Below are 15,327 nucleotides of genomic sequence, written 5' to 3' on the forward strand. Positions count from 1 at the left end.
TTATGTAGAAATAAATCTTGCGGATTAAAGTCGTTTTACCAAAAGTTATAACTTGTTGTAACAATTCTTAAATGTTAACTCAAATCTTTTAAAACCATATAGTGGCTCAAACACTATGTTCATATTGCTCTATCTAGTAGGGACAATTATTATATCCCAACAATTGCAATCTTTGCAATCAATGAGAATCGAACTCGTGACCTTGGCTCTGATACCAATTGTAGGACCAGGCATTTTATGCTTTACAAAAGCTATAGCTTATGGTAACTGTGCAACTCAAATATTTTAAACGATACAATAATCCAATCGTCATGATTTGATCGATGTATCCAGTAAGGACAATTATTGTACTCCAACAATCTCATCCCCTATAATTACATTCATTGCAATATATGATAATCGATCTCATGCCTTTAGCTCTGATATATAGCAATTGTATGATCCACTTGATGCTTTACCAAAGTTATGGCCGGTGGTAACGGTGAAACGTTAACTAAAATATTTTAAAACCGTAAAACAACTCAAACGTCACGTTTCGAGTGTTCTACCTAGAATGGAAAATTATTACACATAACAAATTTGATATAAATGTTATTTCACATTATAGAAATCATTTCTCTAAATCAAATATTTTCCCAGTCATCAAATAATATCATCAAACACAAATAATAATATAAACATAAATAATAATTGTTGGAATGGAAAACTATGCACTCACCTATGTTCCATTAAATTACAATTGTAGTAATAATGCACAACGAATTGGTAAACATAACATAATTAACTTAGTAAGTGAGTAATATTAAATAACAATTTTGTTATTTGAAAATGTGGAAAATAGTTTTTTATATTTATAAATTCATCATATATAATGAGAAATTAATTAATATGCAGAAAAGAGGAAAAAAATGTTTTTTTTATGTATATTATTTCACCATATACAATGAGAAATTAATTAATAGATTGAAAAAAACAAATAAGACAACAAATCAATGTATATATGATGATTTCGAAGTAGAATAATGCAACTACAATCATAATTTATATTATATTTAAAACGCAAGTGAAAATTAGATAACAAAATATATAATAATAGGATATTTAATTTAAAAACATTATTATCTAAAATATTATCATAACAAATAATGAATCATAAGTGAATTTATTAGAAATTTTCAAATTTTAGTCTTTCTTACCATCTATATAAAAATATCAAGAGTTTCACAAAATTTATAGATATTAATTAATGAAAATAACTTAAAATAAATATATAAAAATTATAAAATTCATAAAAAAAATTAATATTAATTGAAGATCTCACAAATTTTATTAGTTATATTTTAAAAATTAAAGAAATCATTAAATAAAAATATTATTGTGAAATAAAATTGGTGGACCATTAATGTGTATACCCAAAATATAATTTCATGGAAAAACTCGATGGGATAATTGTCCCAATCTTAAAAGGAAAAAATTATGTTGGATTATTAACACTTAAATCCGTGTCACAAGTTTCATTTTCTCTCTGATTTAGCTCATGCCACCGATATGTTTTAACCATTGATATTCCTCCTTTTGTTTGCGTTCATACTTAATTAACAAGTTGATCCTTTCTTCTATTTTACTAATTTTTAATTTTAATTTTCTTATGTGACTCGTGAGTCACGTGGAGATTTTTTCTATTCAAAATGGGTATCTTTTTCCTTATTTTAATTTGTTCAAGAAAAAGATTCACCAAATCTAAATGTAAATAATGTGTCGGTTGGGATATATACAATCAACTAATGACGCAAAAATTTGTGTGAGACGGTCTCACGGATCATATTTTGTGAGACATATATCTTATTAGGGTCATCCATTAAAAAGTATTATTGTTTATGTTAAGAGTATTGCTTTTTATTGTGAATATCGGTAGGATTGACCCATCTAACAGATAAAGATTCGTGAGACCGTCTCACAAGTGACCTACTCGACTAATGAATACGATGGCTTTTGGTTGTTTTTTAAGGGATGTTGGTGTAAGATGTTATGTTGTATTCAACGGATACCATATATTTTTCAATCATCGCGATAAACGAACAATAGTATATGAATCACTAATGTGATTAAATACGTCCTAAAAGTATTTCAGAGTACCAAAGATAAAGGTAATATAAGGTATGACATTTTGGACATTTCTTGTTGGATATTTTATCGACATTGAACATCTTGCGAAATGTCTCACCACATTTTTTTTGAATTTCGAAAAACATGTTATATGCCCAACAATATATCTATATCTATTTACTGTTTACTGCTGATTACTGACTAAAAAAATCATTCTTGGATTAAACAAAAGTTTGGATAAACATATTATAATTACAAGTGTGGGGTCCATTTTAGATTATAATTTGTGGACCGTTGATATGTCATCTTCCGTTCCAACAGTACTCAAGCATGATTTTCACGATTCATCTTCAAATCAAGGTTTTCTGTATTTTTTTTTCCGTATATCTTTTGATTTTCGAGACTTGTATATTATAGTCTAATTTTTGCATTTATTAATAACATTTAGAATGGTTACGTAGGTTAAAGAGGTGGCTCTCACCATCATTTGGTTAAAAAACTTTTCCCCACGTACTTAAGTAAAATCCTTACAATGGATCAATTACAAGCCAATGTGAATTCACAATGTCGGACCGAAATCACGTAGTTCAGATGAACCATATACCCGGATTTGAAACCCGTTCGTTCTTCATTGGACTCACTTTTCGGGCTGAAGCCGTGTTGTCTGATGGACTAGAAATCTAGTACAATGACATGTGTCCCGGCTTCATTCAGTCATTCGTTTACAATCATAGATCATTAATTAAACAATAATCAAGTACTCTAGACAATCAAATAGGCAAATCAATATTATCCATTAAGGTACGAATTACTCAATATAATGCAATATGTAGAACAATTAGTAGCCGATGAAATTACTGTAAATTATAGGTCAAATGTCAAACGGGTCATATTAAATAATACCATTAATAAACATCACCTTTCTATTTTATCAATGATTTGTTTCGTCACTCCAATAGCTTCAATATTCTTATAATCATCAATTTTATGATAATTAATGTGTTAGTAAGATTACTATATAATTAACTTGACTAAGTTCAAATCTCGGTCAAATTTGGGATTAGACACAATTTAAAAATATACGAGAAAAATCATAATAATTCGGAATCATCTCCAAATATTTTGAAATTTTCACAATAGGTGTATCTTGTCGAGTTATATAATTTTTGTATAGAAAGTTTTCAAAATTCTTAACTCATTTCGCCCAGCTTGTGTATTTTCAAGCTAGCCTTTATGGGGTTTTGGCGGCTGGAAAAAGGAAACTTCCGGTACTGTTTTAGATTATTGACCGGGCCTCGGGTATATTTGACACCACGATGAACATTTTATTCGTTTTAATCGCATTGTAAAGACGAGTATTGATTTATGTAATAGACTGGCTTTTGGCTATTTGATGTACTACGTGGCTTGTTGTTATACGATTTTAAATTGTTAAACGACGCCGATGGCACGTTTCGGTTTCGGGGCGTGACTAATGGTACTAATAAAAATATTTAAAATTTTGATTATGAAATATAATGACTTCTGTACTTTATAAATCTATAAATCATACAATTACATAAAACAGATTTGTAAGTTTGTTACAGAATCAAATGATTTTTAAGACAAAATAAAGTCATATAATCAATGATTCGATGTATTCAATCAAACCATTTATATTGCAGTAAGATGATCCTCCTTCACTGACTGCCTTCTTCGCCAGTTGCGCCAAGTGATTGGCCCTTTCGAAGAACTCATCCTTCCTCACTTCCATTAGCTCTCTCACAGCATTCTCAATCACAACTCTATCACAACTATCTTTTATGTCCAATCCAATCTTCCAAACCTCGCTAACGAACCGACTATTAACCGTTTGATCACCGAAATATGGCCAGCATATCATAGGCACACCGGCGGCGATACTCTCCAGAGTCGAATTCCAACCACAATGCGTCAAAAATCCACCAACCGCGGGGTGGTTCAACACCTCCTCTTGCGGTGCCCATTCCACCATGTAACCATTTTCTTTAGTGCCCTTCTCCAATCCGGCTGGGATTCGATCCGCGCCTTCTCCTGTTATAGAATCCGGCCTCATTACCCATAAGAATTTCTTATGGCTGTTCACTAACCCGTGCCAAAACTCGAGTAGTTGGTCTCTTGTCACGGTTGTTATGCTCCCGAAGCTGACGTAAATCACTGACTTTGGTTCTTGTTCTTTCAACCAGTCTATGCAATTTCGATCTTCAGCCCACAGGCTGGCTGAAGGAACCGAGGCACCAACCTTGTTCTCCCAGAGTCTCGACTTCAAGTGCGCGGTGCCTGGCCCGATGGTGTAGAGTCTTGGCATGTGCTTCAAAATATTTGATAGTACAGGTTGCTCTAGATCATCGAATGTGTTCATAATGACTGCTTTTGCTCGAACAGTTTGCCTTGTCAAGGTGATTATGTTGGAAAGGATAGAACCATTTGTATCGCCCCCACGACAGAAGCTCGGTAGATCACGACATCTTAGAAAACCTTCCATTCCAGGTATGCTTTTCACTAATTCATCCATCCCATATTCTGCAATACCCATCAAGAAAGATCAAGAATCTCGAACAAAATTATACACTGTTGTAGTTTGATATTTTGAATATTCTATGCAATTCTGTCCTTATAGCAAATAGTTTATATCCGCCATTCAATTTGCTATATGAATATATTGTAAGCTAGCTTTTGTTATAAACTTTTATTTTCAACCAATCTCAGAACATCATCACACCAAGCCTAGTAAGTGATTTTCATTCCTCTTCGCCAAATTTGGTAAAATATGAATATATATTGCTAAAACAACGCAGCCTCATTCCTTTTCGCCAAATTTGGCGCATAGATTTTTATTTTTTTTAATTATAAATTTGCTTTTTTTTATTACAAATAGTTATATTAAAAACTATAATTATTATTTAAATTTATTAATAATATAATATTGATATATAAACATTATTCTTAATTAAAAATATATTAAATAAAATATAATAATTAATATATGTAAAACAAAAAGAATATTTCGAGAATATTCTTTTTGGCGTAAGATTTGAATTAAATGAGTTATAGATGAATGTTGTATTTGATGCAAAAAACGCATTATTTTAATATAAAATTTACACCTAAATAGATTTTGTGGTCGAATATGATATTAAAGTAAAAAATTGTAAACAACAGATCGCACCTTGGAAGGGCATTTCATTGGCTTCAACAACTAGATTCGTGCAGAAATAAGTCCAGAAAGCGCAAGCACTGACGGTACGAAAATAGATCAGCGAAATCCCACTTTGCTCCGCAAAATCAGCGGCAAAACTGAATATCCCATCTGCTATTATGCAAGTTACAGGTCTTCTGTTAGGAGAAGCAAGAAGATCGTTCTCGGTCATCATTTTCTTGAAATATGACCCCATATATTTTACGGCAGATGCAAAAACATCCGTCACTCTGTCACCAGCACGCGGGTGGTCATCCCGGAGACCATCTGGAATCGTCTGAAACTGGAACCCCGGATATCTAGTGAGGCACGAAGGAGTGCTGGTGTGCTTCAGGAGACGGCGGTGGTCGAATTCAGACACGATGAATGTAACATGGAAATCGGATAAACAGAGGAGTTGGGCTAGATTGAGCATGGAATTTATATGTCCTTGAGCTGGTAGAGGGAAAATGAGAACATGGGGTGGCAGTTGATCTGCTTGTTTGGAGCTCATTTTGCAGCTTCAAGATTCGACAATGGCGTGGTTTAATGGTTAAGAAGATGAACTAATTTTGTAGGTGTGGATTGATAATAACAACAAAAACAAAGAACTTATCATTTCAGCTTGGTAACAACGATGCAATGCTTTGTCTGAATACAGAGCACATAGTTTAATTCTAACAGATTTCCTCCGTGCATCACTAAAGTTAATATTGTAGGCTGTTTTTGGAGTATTCGCTACGTACGCACTAATGCTTAAATTTAATAATTTTGATGCAAATATATATGTATGTATGTACATGAAAAATGCTCAGACTCAAATGTTTGATGCAAATATATACATACATATATGATATATATATATATATATATAACTTTACATGTGAATTTCCGTTTATCTCCTTGTTAATTGATTGCTTTATATTAATTGTTTACTTTAAATATGTCTTTTCTTTCGAATTTCCTTTTATCTCTTTATTAATTGTTTGTTTTACATTAATTGATTACTTTAAATATGTCTTTTTATTCTCCTCATTCATATTTTAAATATGTTTGATTATTAGTATTTACTTTTTTTATGTCTACCCACATTATAATATTTTATTTTTATCCAATGATTTTTTTCATTAAATATGTCTTTTCTTTCTCCTCATTCATATTTTATTTTAAATATTTGTATATCTAATATTATCGATTTTCAATCATGAATTCTTGATATAAAATGGGAAATATCAGATTGATTTCAAAATTGTGATATTATAATCTTGTCCAAAAATTGTGGGTTGTTGAGACATTTTGGCAGTCACAAAAAATTGAGTGTCAAAGTTGACAATTGAGTTGTATTTTTGGATTCCTGATATATGAATTTCCCTTTATCTTCTTATTAATTGATTGCTTTACATTAATTGCTTACTTTAAATATGTCTTTTCTTTCGAATTTCCGTTATCTCCTTATTAATTGCTTGTTTTACATTAATTGCTTATTTTAAACATGTCTTTTCTTTCTCCTCATTCATATTTTAAATATGTTTGATTATTAGCATTTAATTTTTTTATGTCTACCCATATTATAATATTTTTTTTATCGAATGATATTTTTTCATTAAATATGTTTTCTTTTTCTCCTCATTCATATTTTATTTTAAATATCTGTATATCTAATATTATCGATTTTCAATCATGAATTCTTGATATAAAATGAGAAATATCAGTTTGATTTCAAAATTGTGATATTACTATCTTGTCCAAAAATTGTGGGTTGTTGAGACATTTTGGCAGTCACTCAAAATTGAGTGTCAAAGTTGACATTTGAGTTGTATTTTTGGATTCCTGATAATATGTTCGTCAATATATTATTTTTAAGTTATTTTTGTCAGTATCGTGAGGTTTTTTATTACAATATATAAATATGATCATCTCTTTAAATTAATATTCATTTTCATGTTTGACATATTATGAGTCTTGGTAAAATGAGGAATAATAAATTCAAACAAACGAATACACAAAAGTTTGGGGCGAAACCAGAATTATATGGTAGCGGAATGTAGGACCGAGCGCTTGCCGCTTTACAAAAAGTTATAGCTAGTAGTAATGGTGCAACTCAAATCTTTTAAACCGCACAGCAGTTCAAGCACCACGGTTCGATCGCTCTACCAAGCAAGGACAATTATTGCACCTAACAATATGTCTCTCAATAATTGCACTCCTTGTAATTAATGGGAATCGAACCCGTGACCTTAGCTCTGATACCAATTGTAAGACCGAGCGCTTGCCGCTTTACCAAAAGCTATTGCTAGTAGTAATGGTACAACTCAAATCTTTTAAACCGCACAGCAGCTCAAGCATCACGGTTCGATCGCTCTACCAAGAAAGAACAATTATTGCACCCAACACGAAAATTAATGTATAAATTTTTTTGAATTTATTGATGTTAAGATGTATAGCAAATCTTATATCATAATATATAAAATTTCAACCTTATAAATGAAATAAATCAAACATATATGAAATATACAAAATTTTATTATATATACAATCAAGTAATTTATTATAATTGTATTTTATTCTACAAGAATTCTTGTCAAACTCAGTGATTGTGGATTTAACATCTATTAAATCAGCAAACTAAAGAGCATGTCAATTAAATTAATTGAGTAATCACATATTCTTGAATTTCCTAATTAATTTTTTTATCTTGATAATTTGTTTCATTTAATATTTTAAATTATAAGACACCGTTACTATAATTAAAGACACATTTTTTTAAATGTTCGTAAAGACTCAATCACTAACTCTTATGGAAACACATTTATCGACATACTGTATTGAAAACATTCTAATAAATTCAGCGCATTTGCTGAAAATTTTCTAATTAATTAAGAAAAATTCATTTACAATAATCATATTTAATCTTTTTTGGGCTAACACCATTTATTTTATAAGATATTCATCGTAATTCTTTATTTGTATGTTAATCTTTACATCTGAATTATGATGTATATTGTTTTTCTAAAAGTTCTTAAATATTGATTTAATTCGTTTATTCGACACTTCAATATTAAAATTTTAAAATATATTAATTTTATATTGTATGCGTGCAACACTTCTAATCATGATTATAAAAATTCAATAAAAATTCTAAAAATGAATTTGGTAGAACATAAAAAATTACACAATTAATCAAAGGACAATAAGTAAAAACTAAATAATTGTCTATTACCTATAAACTACTAATACCGACTTCTAAATATTGAAGTCGGTGAGAGTGGAGGCCACTATGTATTAAAAAAATAAAAAGTTAATGCTTGAATGAGTCATACTGCAAAGTTAGTGAAGTAAAAACGAAGGACAAAGTGGGTTGATAAAAATATTATAATGGGCTAAGTTGAATGAGACTCATATATATAAGTACCTCACTTGGTCTCACCTTATGTTTTGTCACTGTACAAAGCGAAAGTTTAGGCACTGTAGTGTTCTACATTTTCTTAATTTTTTTTATTTCAAATTTAATTTCATCATCTATTGGTCTTTAAAGATATATTAGAATTTTTTCTAAACATCTAATCTTACATGTGATCAATTAACCAAATAATTATTATACTTTGTATACAATAATAATTAGATTAATATATTTGAAGATAGAAAAAATAATGTATTGAGAAGAATAAAAAAAGAATGTTAGAATTAATACTATAATTATCTAATGTCAATATTAAATTTAACATCCTACATTCGAAAATGTGTTTATTGAGTTAAAGACTATGAAGATAAATTAAAAATAATAATTTATTTATCATTGTAACGTGATAATAATGTGATCGTTATATATATATATATTCTGATTTTTCTTTTATTTTAAAATATAAATTTTCAAATAAATGAAAAATAACTCTACTACTTACGTTGAATATCAAGTATATATATAGTAAAAGGTTATTTGCATAAAATTATTTGTTGGGTACAATAATTGATCATGTTGGGTAGATTAATTGAAATGTTGTGCTTGAGATGTTGTACTATTTAAAATATTTGATTTGCACTGTTACCATAATCTATAGGTTTTGATAAAACAGTAAATACTTGAGCCTACAATTGGTATCAGAGTCAAGATCGCGACTTTGATTTTCATTGATTGCAATTATTAGGAGATAGATTGTTTGGTACAATAATTGTCCATGATGGATAGGCGTTTGAGCTGTTGTATGATTTAAAGATTTGACTTGCATAGTTACCATCAGTTATAGCTTTTGGTCAAGCGAAAAACGTTTGATCCTATTCGATTGTAAAGCTAGAAGAAACATGTTGCATCAACTTTTAGTTTTGAATTGATCCCTTACATGTTACTCGATTTTTAAATTTAGAAGCATTCTACAGTTTTCAAATATTATGATATATTGAATTATAATTTATCTCTTTCAAATTGGATAAATATATTCAAATTGGATAAATATATAATAAGACTCATGTAAATATTATTAACAAAAATATTTAAATGAAATATTGGATTTGTCGATAATAAAAATAGGAAATAAACAAATTTTGATCATTGAGTGAGAAATAAGATATTTATATAAAATTATAATTGCCACAATGAAATTGTGCACCTACATGCATTTGTCACTGTATTTTGCAACTAAAATGTTAATAAAAGTTTCCACATATTATTTTTATATCATATTTAAAATAATTATGAATCCTAATTTTTATTATTTTGAGTTGGCCTTTGTTATTAAAAATCATTGTGAATAAATTGAACTTGAAAATTCTTATATCTATGTATATTACATATTAATATATCAATCAAATCCAGGTAATTAAAAAACTACAAAATGAACTTATTTATCTTCAATGTACACAAATTATATAGTAAAGATATATGAAAATTAAGAAAATAAAGTAGAATATATGTTCACATATAATAAAATATATAAACAAGAAAAACAATAAATAAAAATATTTTTCTAGATATAAATATTTTTTTATAACTTTTTACAGTGAGTTGGAGAAGATAAAAGAGAAAAAATATTAACTCTTTTGGGTTACACAAAAAAATATAAATGGAAGAAGTGTTCGTCATACAATGAATTCAGTTTCCAAATTAAATGTATACTATAAAGTTATATTTACCGTTCAGACTTTATAAATGCAATGAATTTTTCTCAAGATAAGGATACACAAATGTTCACGTTAAGATATTTAAACAATTAGAAAAATTAAATATTTTATTTTTTGGAGGTAATACCAATATGACATTAGTAATTTGATTTTGTTAATTATACTTATGAGTTATTAAAATAAGTATCATAAGAGTCCGTAAAAAATTGATTTATTGTCAAAAATATTATTGTTATAAATTGCAAATAAATGTCAACATTTAATCAATTTTTTAAATCAATCCATCATTACTTTTTATGTGATGATAAATTGTTATAATAATTAGGGGTGAGCAATCGGTCGGTTTTGTTACCAACCGAACCGAATTAATCATAAGCAGATCGAACCGAAATATTTAGCAATAACCAAACCGACCGTGTAGGATCGAGTGCTTACCGTTTTACCAAAAGCTATAGCTAGTGGTAATAGTGCAACTCAAATATTTAAAAATGAACAACAGCTCAAGCACCACGGTTCGATCGCTCTACCAATCAGGGACAATTATGGCATCCAACAGATCGAATTAATTTTCATAACCGATGAAAATCGAACAAAATTAAAATCGGTTACTTCGGTTGGTGACCGAATTAACCGATTGGTTTTAAAAAAAATTTGTGATTTAACTTTAATTATATATGTAATTTTTTTGAACACTACAGTCTACACAAATGCAAAAAAAATAAAATCACATCCATCACAAATGTTTCTTTAGAATTAGGGCTGATTTTAAAATTAAAAATTAAAAAATATATTAAAATTGATAAATAATAAAAATTTATTAAATATTAGTATTTATTATATCGGTTAATTCGGTTAGTCGATTTCAAAATTTTTAAAACCGTAACCGAACTGAATTAACCGATATAACCAAATTTTTTTAATTTGAAAACCGAATTTCCGAAATAATCGAACCGAATTTTCAAATTGACTCGGTTCGGTCGGTTAATTCGGTTTAAACGAAATTTTTCTCACCCCTAATAATAATGTGTAGTTTATATTTTATCAAGTATAAGTGTCTAATAAATTAAATGTGACTAGGAAAGTAAAAGTATCCAGTAGAAATTGTTGTCAATTTACATGAAAGAGAATAATAATTAAACAATATTGTAAATAAAAAATTGCATATCATTGATTGTCAAAAAAAATTGTAATAATTGAATATTATAATAAAATATATGCATTATTAAGAGAATATGACAAATAACAAAAGAAAACAATATGATAAAAAAGATATGAGAAAAATTTTAGTAGTCCAAATCTTTTTTTAAAAATAAAAAAATATGCTTTTTTTTTTCAAATTAGTTATATATGCTAATTAACACGAATTGTCAAAATTTACAATACTATTATCATTATTTTTTATTGAATTAACTAATTTTATTTCATACTCTAATTACTTCAACATAATATGAGATTTTGGTCGGTTTCAAGCGGCTTTTTGTGGCTAGGTGATATTTCTAGCACATAGTTAAACAACGTACATAAATGATAAAAATGAAATATCTATATAAAGTATGTCAATCCCAAAAACTTCATGCTATTATATATAACAATGTTTCAATTTCTAATATCATTAATCGATTCATTTTAAAAAGTTTCTCATATAAGTATTTAAACATATTTATTTTGAAAAAAAATTAAACAAAAGGATATAATATATTTAAAGTAATAATTTACATTAAAAGATAATAATACAATATTTATTATTTCAGTACTGACAAATTTATTTGAAAACTTAAATATACAATGACACACATAATAATTACGAACTACAAGTATTTACAATTCTTTTTGTATTTTAATTAAATTAAATAAATAAATATTATAAATAAAAAAATTATTTGAAAAGAAATAAATTATCTTAAAATTTGATACAATATATTTTTGAAGAAAAATATAATAACATTATTATTTTAAAATAATTTCTTATGATCCTTTAAAAAATATTAGAAATTATTAGTCTAATTAAATTGTTAGTGAACATATTTATGGAAAATTACTCAAGATAGAAAAACATTTACTTAAATTATTTTGAGTAAGTCTCTTGTGAGACGTTATTACATATCTATATTCATAGGACGAGTCAACTCGGTTCATATTTTGAGTGAACAATAATAATGTTGTTATATATAATATTTTTTCATGAGTCGATTAGGTAGAAGATGCGCGCATCAAGGATATGTTTAGAGGGAGAGTGAGTAAACAATAAATTTTTTTCTCTAAAACACTATCAAGTAATGCGACTGATCTTCATAGGGTTAGTCATACAAGACTTGATTTTCTCAACACTTAAGAAATGGTCAGACCACAAATAGTGCGAAAAATTGTCGATGATTCTTGTGAGGATTATGTACTCTGTTGGAACTTTTCAAGTTCGCAATCTTGATTTTGATGTTAACAAAACTTGTTATTGTATTTCTGACATATTTACTCAAGTGTGAAGTTGCAAACACAAGAAGCAAACCTAAACTGAATTCTGCACAAACTGAATTTCTGGCGAGCTTCGGTTTTTTGATGATATCTCTCAACTGGATTATCCAAATGACAATCCGCCAACTGGACTGATTAGAAAACTCAATTTGGAACAAATCTTACATCACGTCAGTTGGGCAAAATCGAATGTTATCATGGTCTAACTGATCGCTCAATTACCGAACTGATCACACGAAAACAACAATCATTTGAGTTTGAGCAGCTGTGGTATTTTGGTCATATCTCTCAGCTCGGTTATCGAAATGAAGCGATTCAGTATGCGTTGGAAAGATAAGATGACGATCTACAAATCATCTTCAGAAGTCAAAGTCTGAATCAAAGCTTAAGATACTGATAAATGACGATGAAATTACTGGTTCTGCACAAAATGAAATCAGCTAGGCTGATTTCAGCACACCAGCTGAAACTGAATCAACTGAACCAACTGCTGACCAGCTGACCAACCAACTGAACTAAACCAGCTGCTGGCCAACTGAAACTGAATCAGACCAGCTGAAGACCAGTTGAACCAGACCAGCTGAACTGAACCAGCTGAAACTGAACCAGACCAGCTGAAGACCAGTTGAACCAGTCCAACTGAACCAGACCAACTGAACCAGTTGAACTGATTGACCAATTGAGTTGAGCAGTTGACCAGAGTTGACCAGTCGAGAAAATGTCCAGCAAGACGAATTTGACCGTTGCAATTCTAGAAACAGTACAGAAACTTTCCAACGGTCATATTCTTGTGTCTAACGTATATATCATTGTTGGGGCTTATAAATACAACATCTTGAAGATCAAACAAGAGCTTTTGAAGTGGATTCAAAGCATGGGCAGTTAGCATGAAGATATCAGCTAGTTGAGAGCACAAGCCCTTGTGTGAGGATACATTTGAGATATACACTGTAAATGATAAATTCCTCACACATATACAAGAGAGTTGAACTTCAAAGATTAGTTGAGTGAGTCTTGCACAAAGACAATAAACTTGTGTATGTAGTCTTTGCATATGAGACATTAAACAATATGTTGATTGTGAGGTGCTGCCTACAATCTTGAGTGCTAGGAGTTCTAGTTGGGTGCTGCCCTTCCGGAATGAGTTTGTACAAGTAGTTGTATAAATCAAATTCTTCTAGTGGATCCTTCCCAAGGGGAAGAAGGGGTGACGTAGGAGTGTTTGAAATCTCCGAACATCCATAAACAAATTCGTGTCTATTTGTCTATTGCATTTACTTATCATTTCCATAGTTTTAAAGATGCATTGTTGAAGCATTTTATATCTTCTTCAAATACCAAAATATTGTATACCAAGTGTTTGATAAAATGCTTCAACTGAATATTTTAACTCATTCAACGTGCATATATTTTAAATGGTTTACAAAATATTTATTTGGTTTCCACGAAGGATTATTTCGAGTATTTTCCGCTTGGTTTGAACACCAAACTCGATTTAATTCATCGGTGTTCAATATTTCAAGAACCGAGCTATTGTAGCTCAACGATTACCCCCCTAATCGATCCCATCATACTCAGATATGATAAATCAACAAAATAAGTAAATGTGATAAATGAAATAACACAATGATTTATGGATGCTAGGAGACTCAAGTTCCTACTTTATCATTTCTTCCACTTAGAAAGAATTTTATTAGAAGACTTTGGGTTAATAATACTTTGTAACAATCCGTTTCAACCTTTTAACTCATCAACTACCTAAGTCAAAACTCCTAGTTGAATTCTTACAACAGGTTGAGACACACATTCAAACAACCAATACAACACTGATGTAACAATATAATGAATCATCATAATCAAACTATCGTTCGACTCTTCAAATGTTTTAGACAGAAATGGTTGAGCAGTTTTGACTGGAGCCCTTCATGATCCTTGGTGATCTGATAAATTTTCTTCGAAGTGAGAGCTGTGGAGCAGTAGTTGATGAGAGTGAAAATTGCTTAGAAATCTCTTAGAAAATACAAGCTTTAGATATCTTTAGCTTCCGTTCTTCTTGGCATTATCTATTTATAATACTTTTTGTATCTTCTCGTTCAATGTTCTACTATAGCTCAATAAATTATCATTAATGCAATAGTATTGTTGTCGCCGTCATTTCTTGATTTATCGTACACTTTAATTAATGAGCAGTTTGGCATTTTTTAAATGTGAGAAGAAACGGTTAGTGACAACAAAAGGTAACTAGCAATGTGTTATGTCATTTTAGGGGAATAATTTGATCTTCTGATATCTTGTTTGTCGTTCATGATCAGTCTACAAACTTTTCTGATAAAGTATGTGAGATCTTTGTAAGATATATGTCTTATATCTAAAGATATCTTATTCAACAGTTTATAAATGTACTTCGATAATGTGAACGATAGAGTAATCCTTATGCCACA

At 29.3% G+C, this 15,327-nt stretch overlaps 2 protein-coding genes across 2 annotated transcripts in view; both read right to left on the reverse strand.

Annotated features, from left to right (window-relative positions):
- The window catches only part of LOC142524170 (7-deoxyloganetic acid glucosyl transferase-like), a 39,097-nt gene that overhangs the window by 14,510 nt on the left and 9,260 nt on the right, over positions 1 to 15,327 (reverse strand). The window lies entirely within an intron of this gene.
- On the reverse strand, positions 3,609 to 5,995 carry LOC142525657 (7-deoxyloganetic acid glucosyl transferase-like). Its single transcript, XM_075630005.1, has 2 exons — positions 5,294 to 5,995; positions 3,609 to 4,647 (listed from the first exon to the last, which is right to left on the reverse strand). The coding sequence occupies exons 1-2, from the start codon at positions 5,814 to 5,816 to the stop codon at positions 3,722 to 3,724; spliced, it is 1,449 nt and encodes a 482-aa protein (XP_075486120.1). The 5' UTR covers positions 5,817 to 5,995; the 3' UTR covers positions 3,609 to 3,721.

This window comes from Primulina tabacum, chromosome 14 (assembly GCF_025594145.1).
Source record: "Primulina tabacum isolate GXHZ01 chromosome 14, ASM2559414v2, whole genome shotgun sequence".
NCBI classification, from domain to species: domain Eukaryota; kingdom Viridiplantae; phylum Streptophyta; class Magnoliopsida; order Lamiales; family Gesneriaceae; genus Primulina; species Primulina tabacum.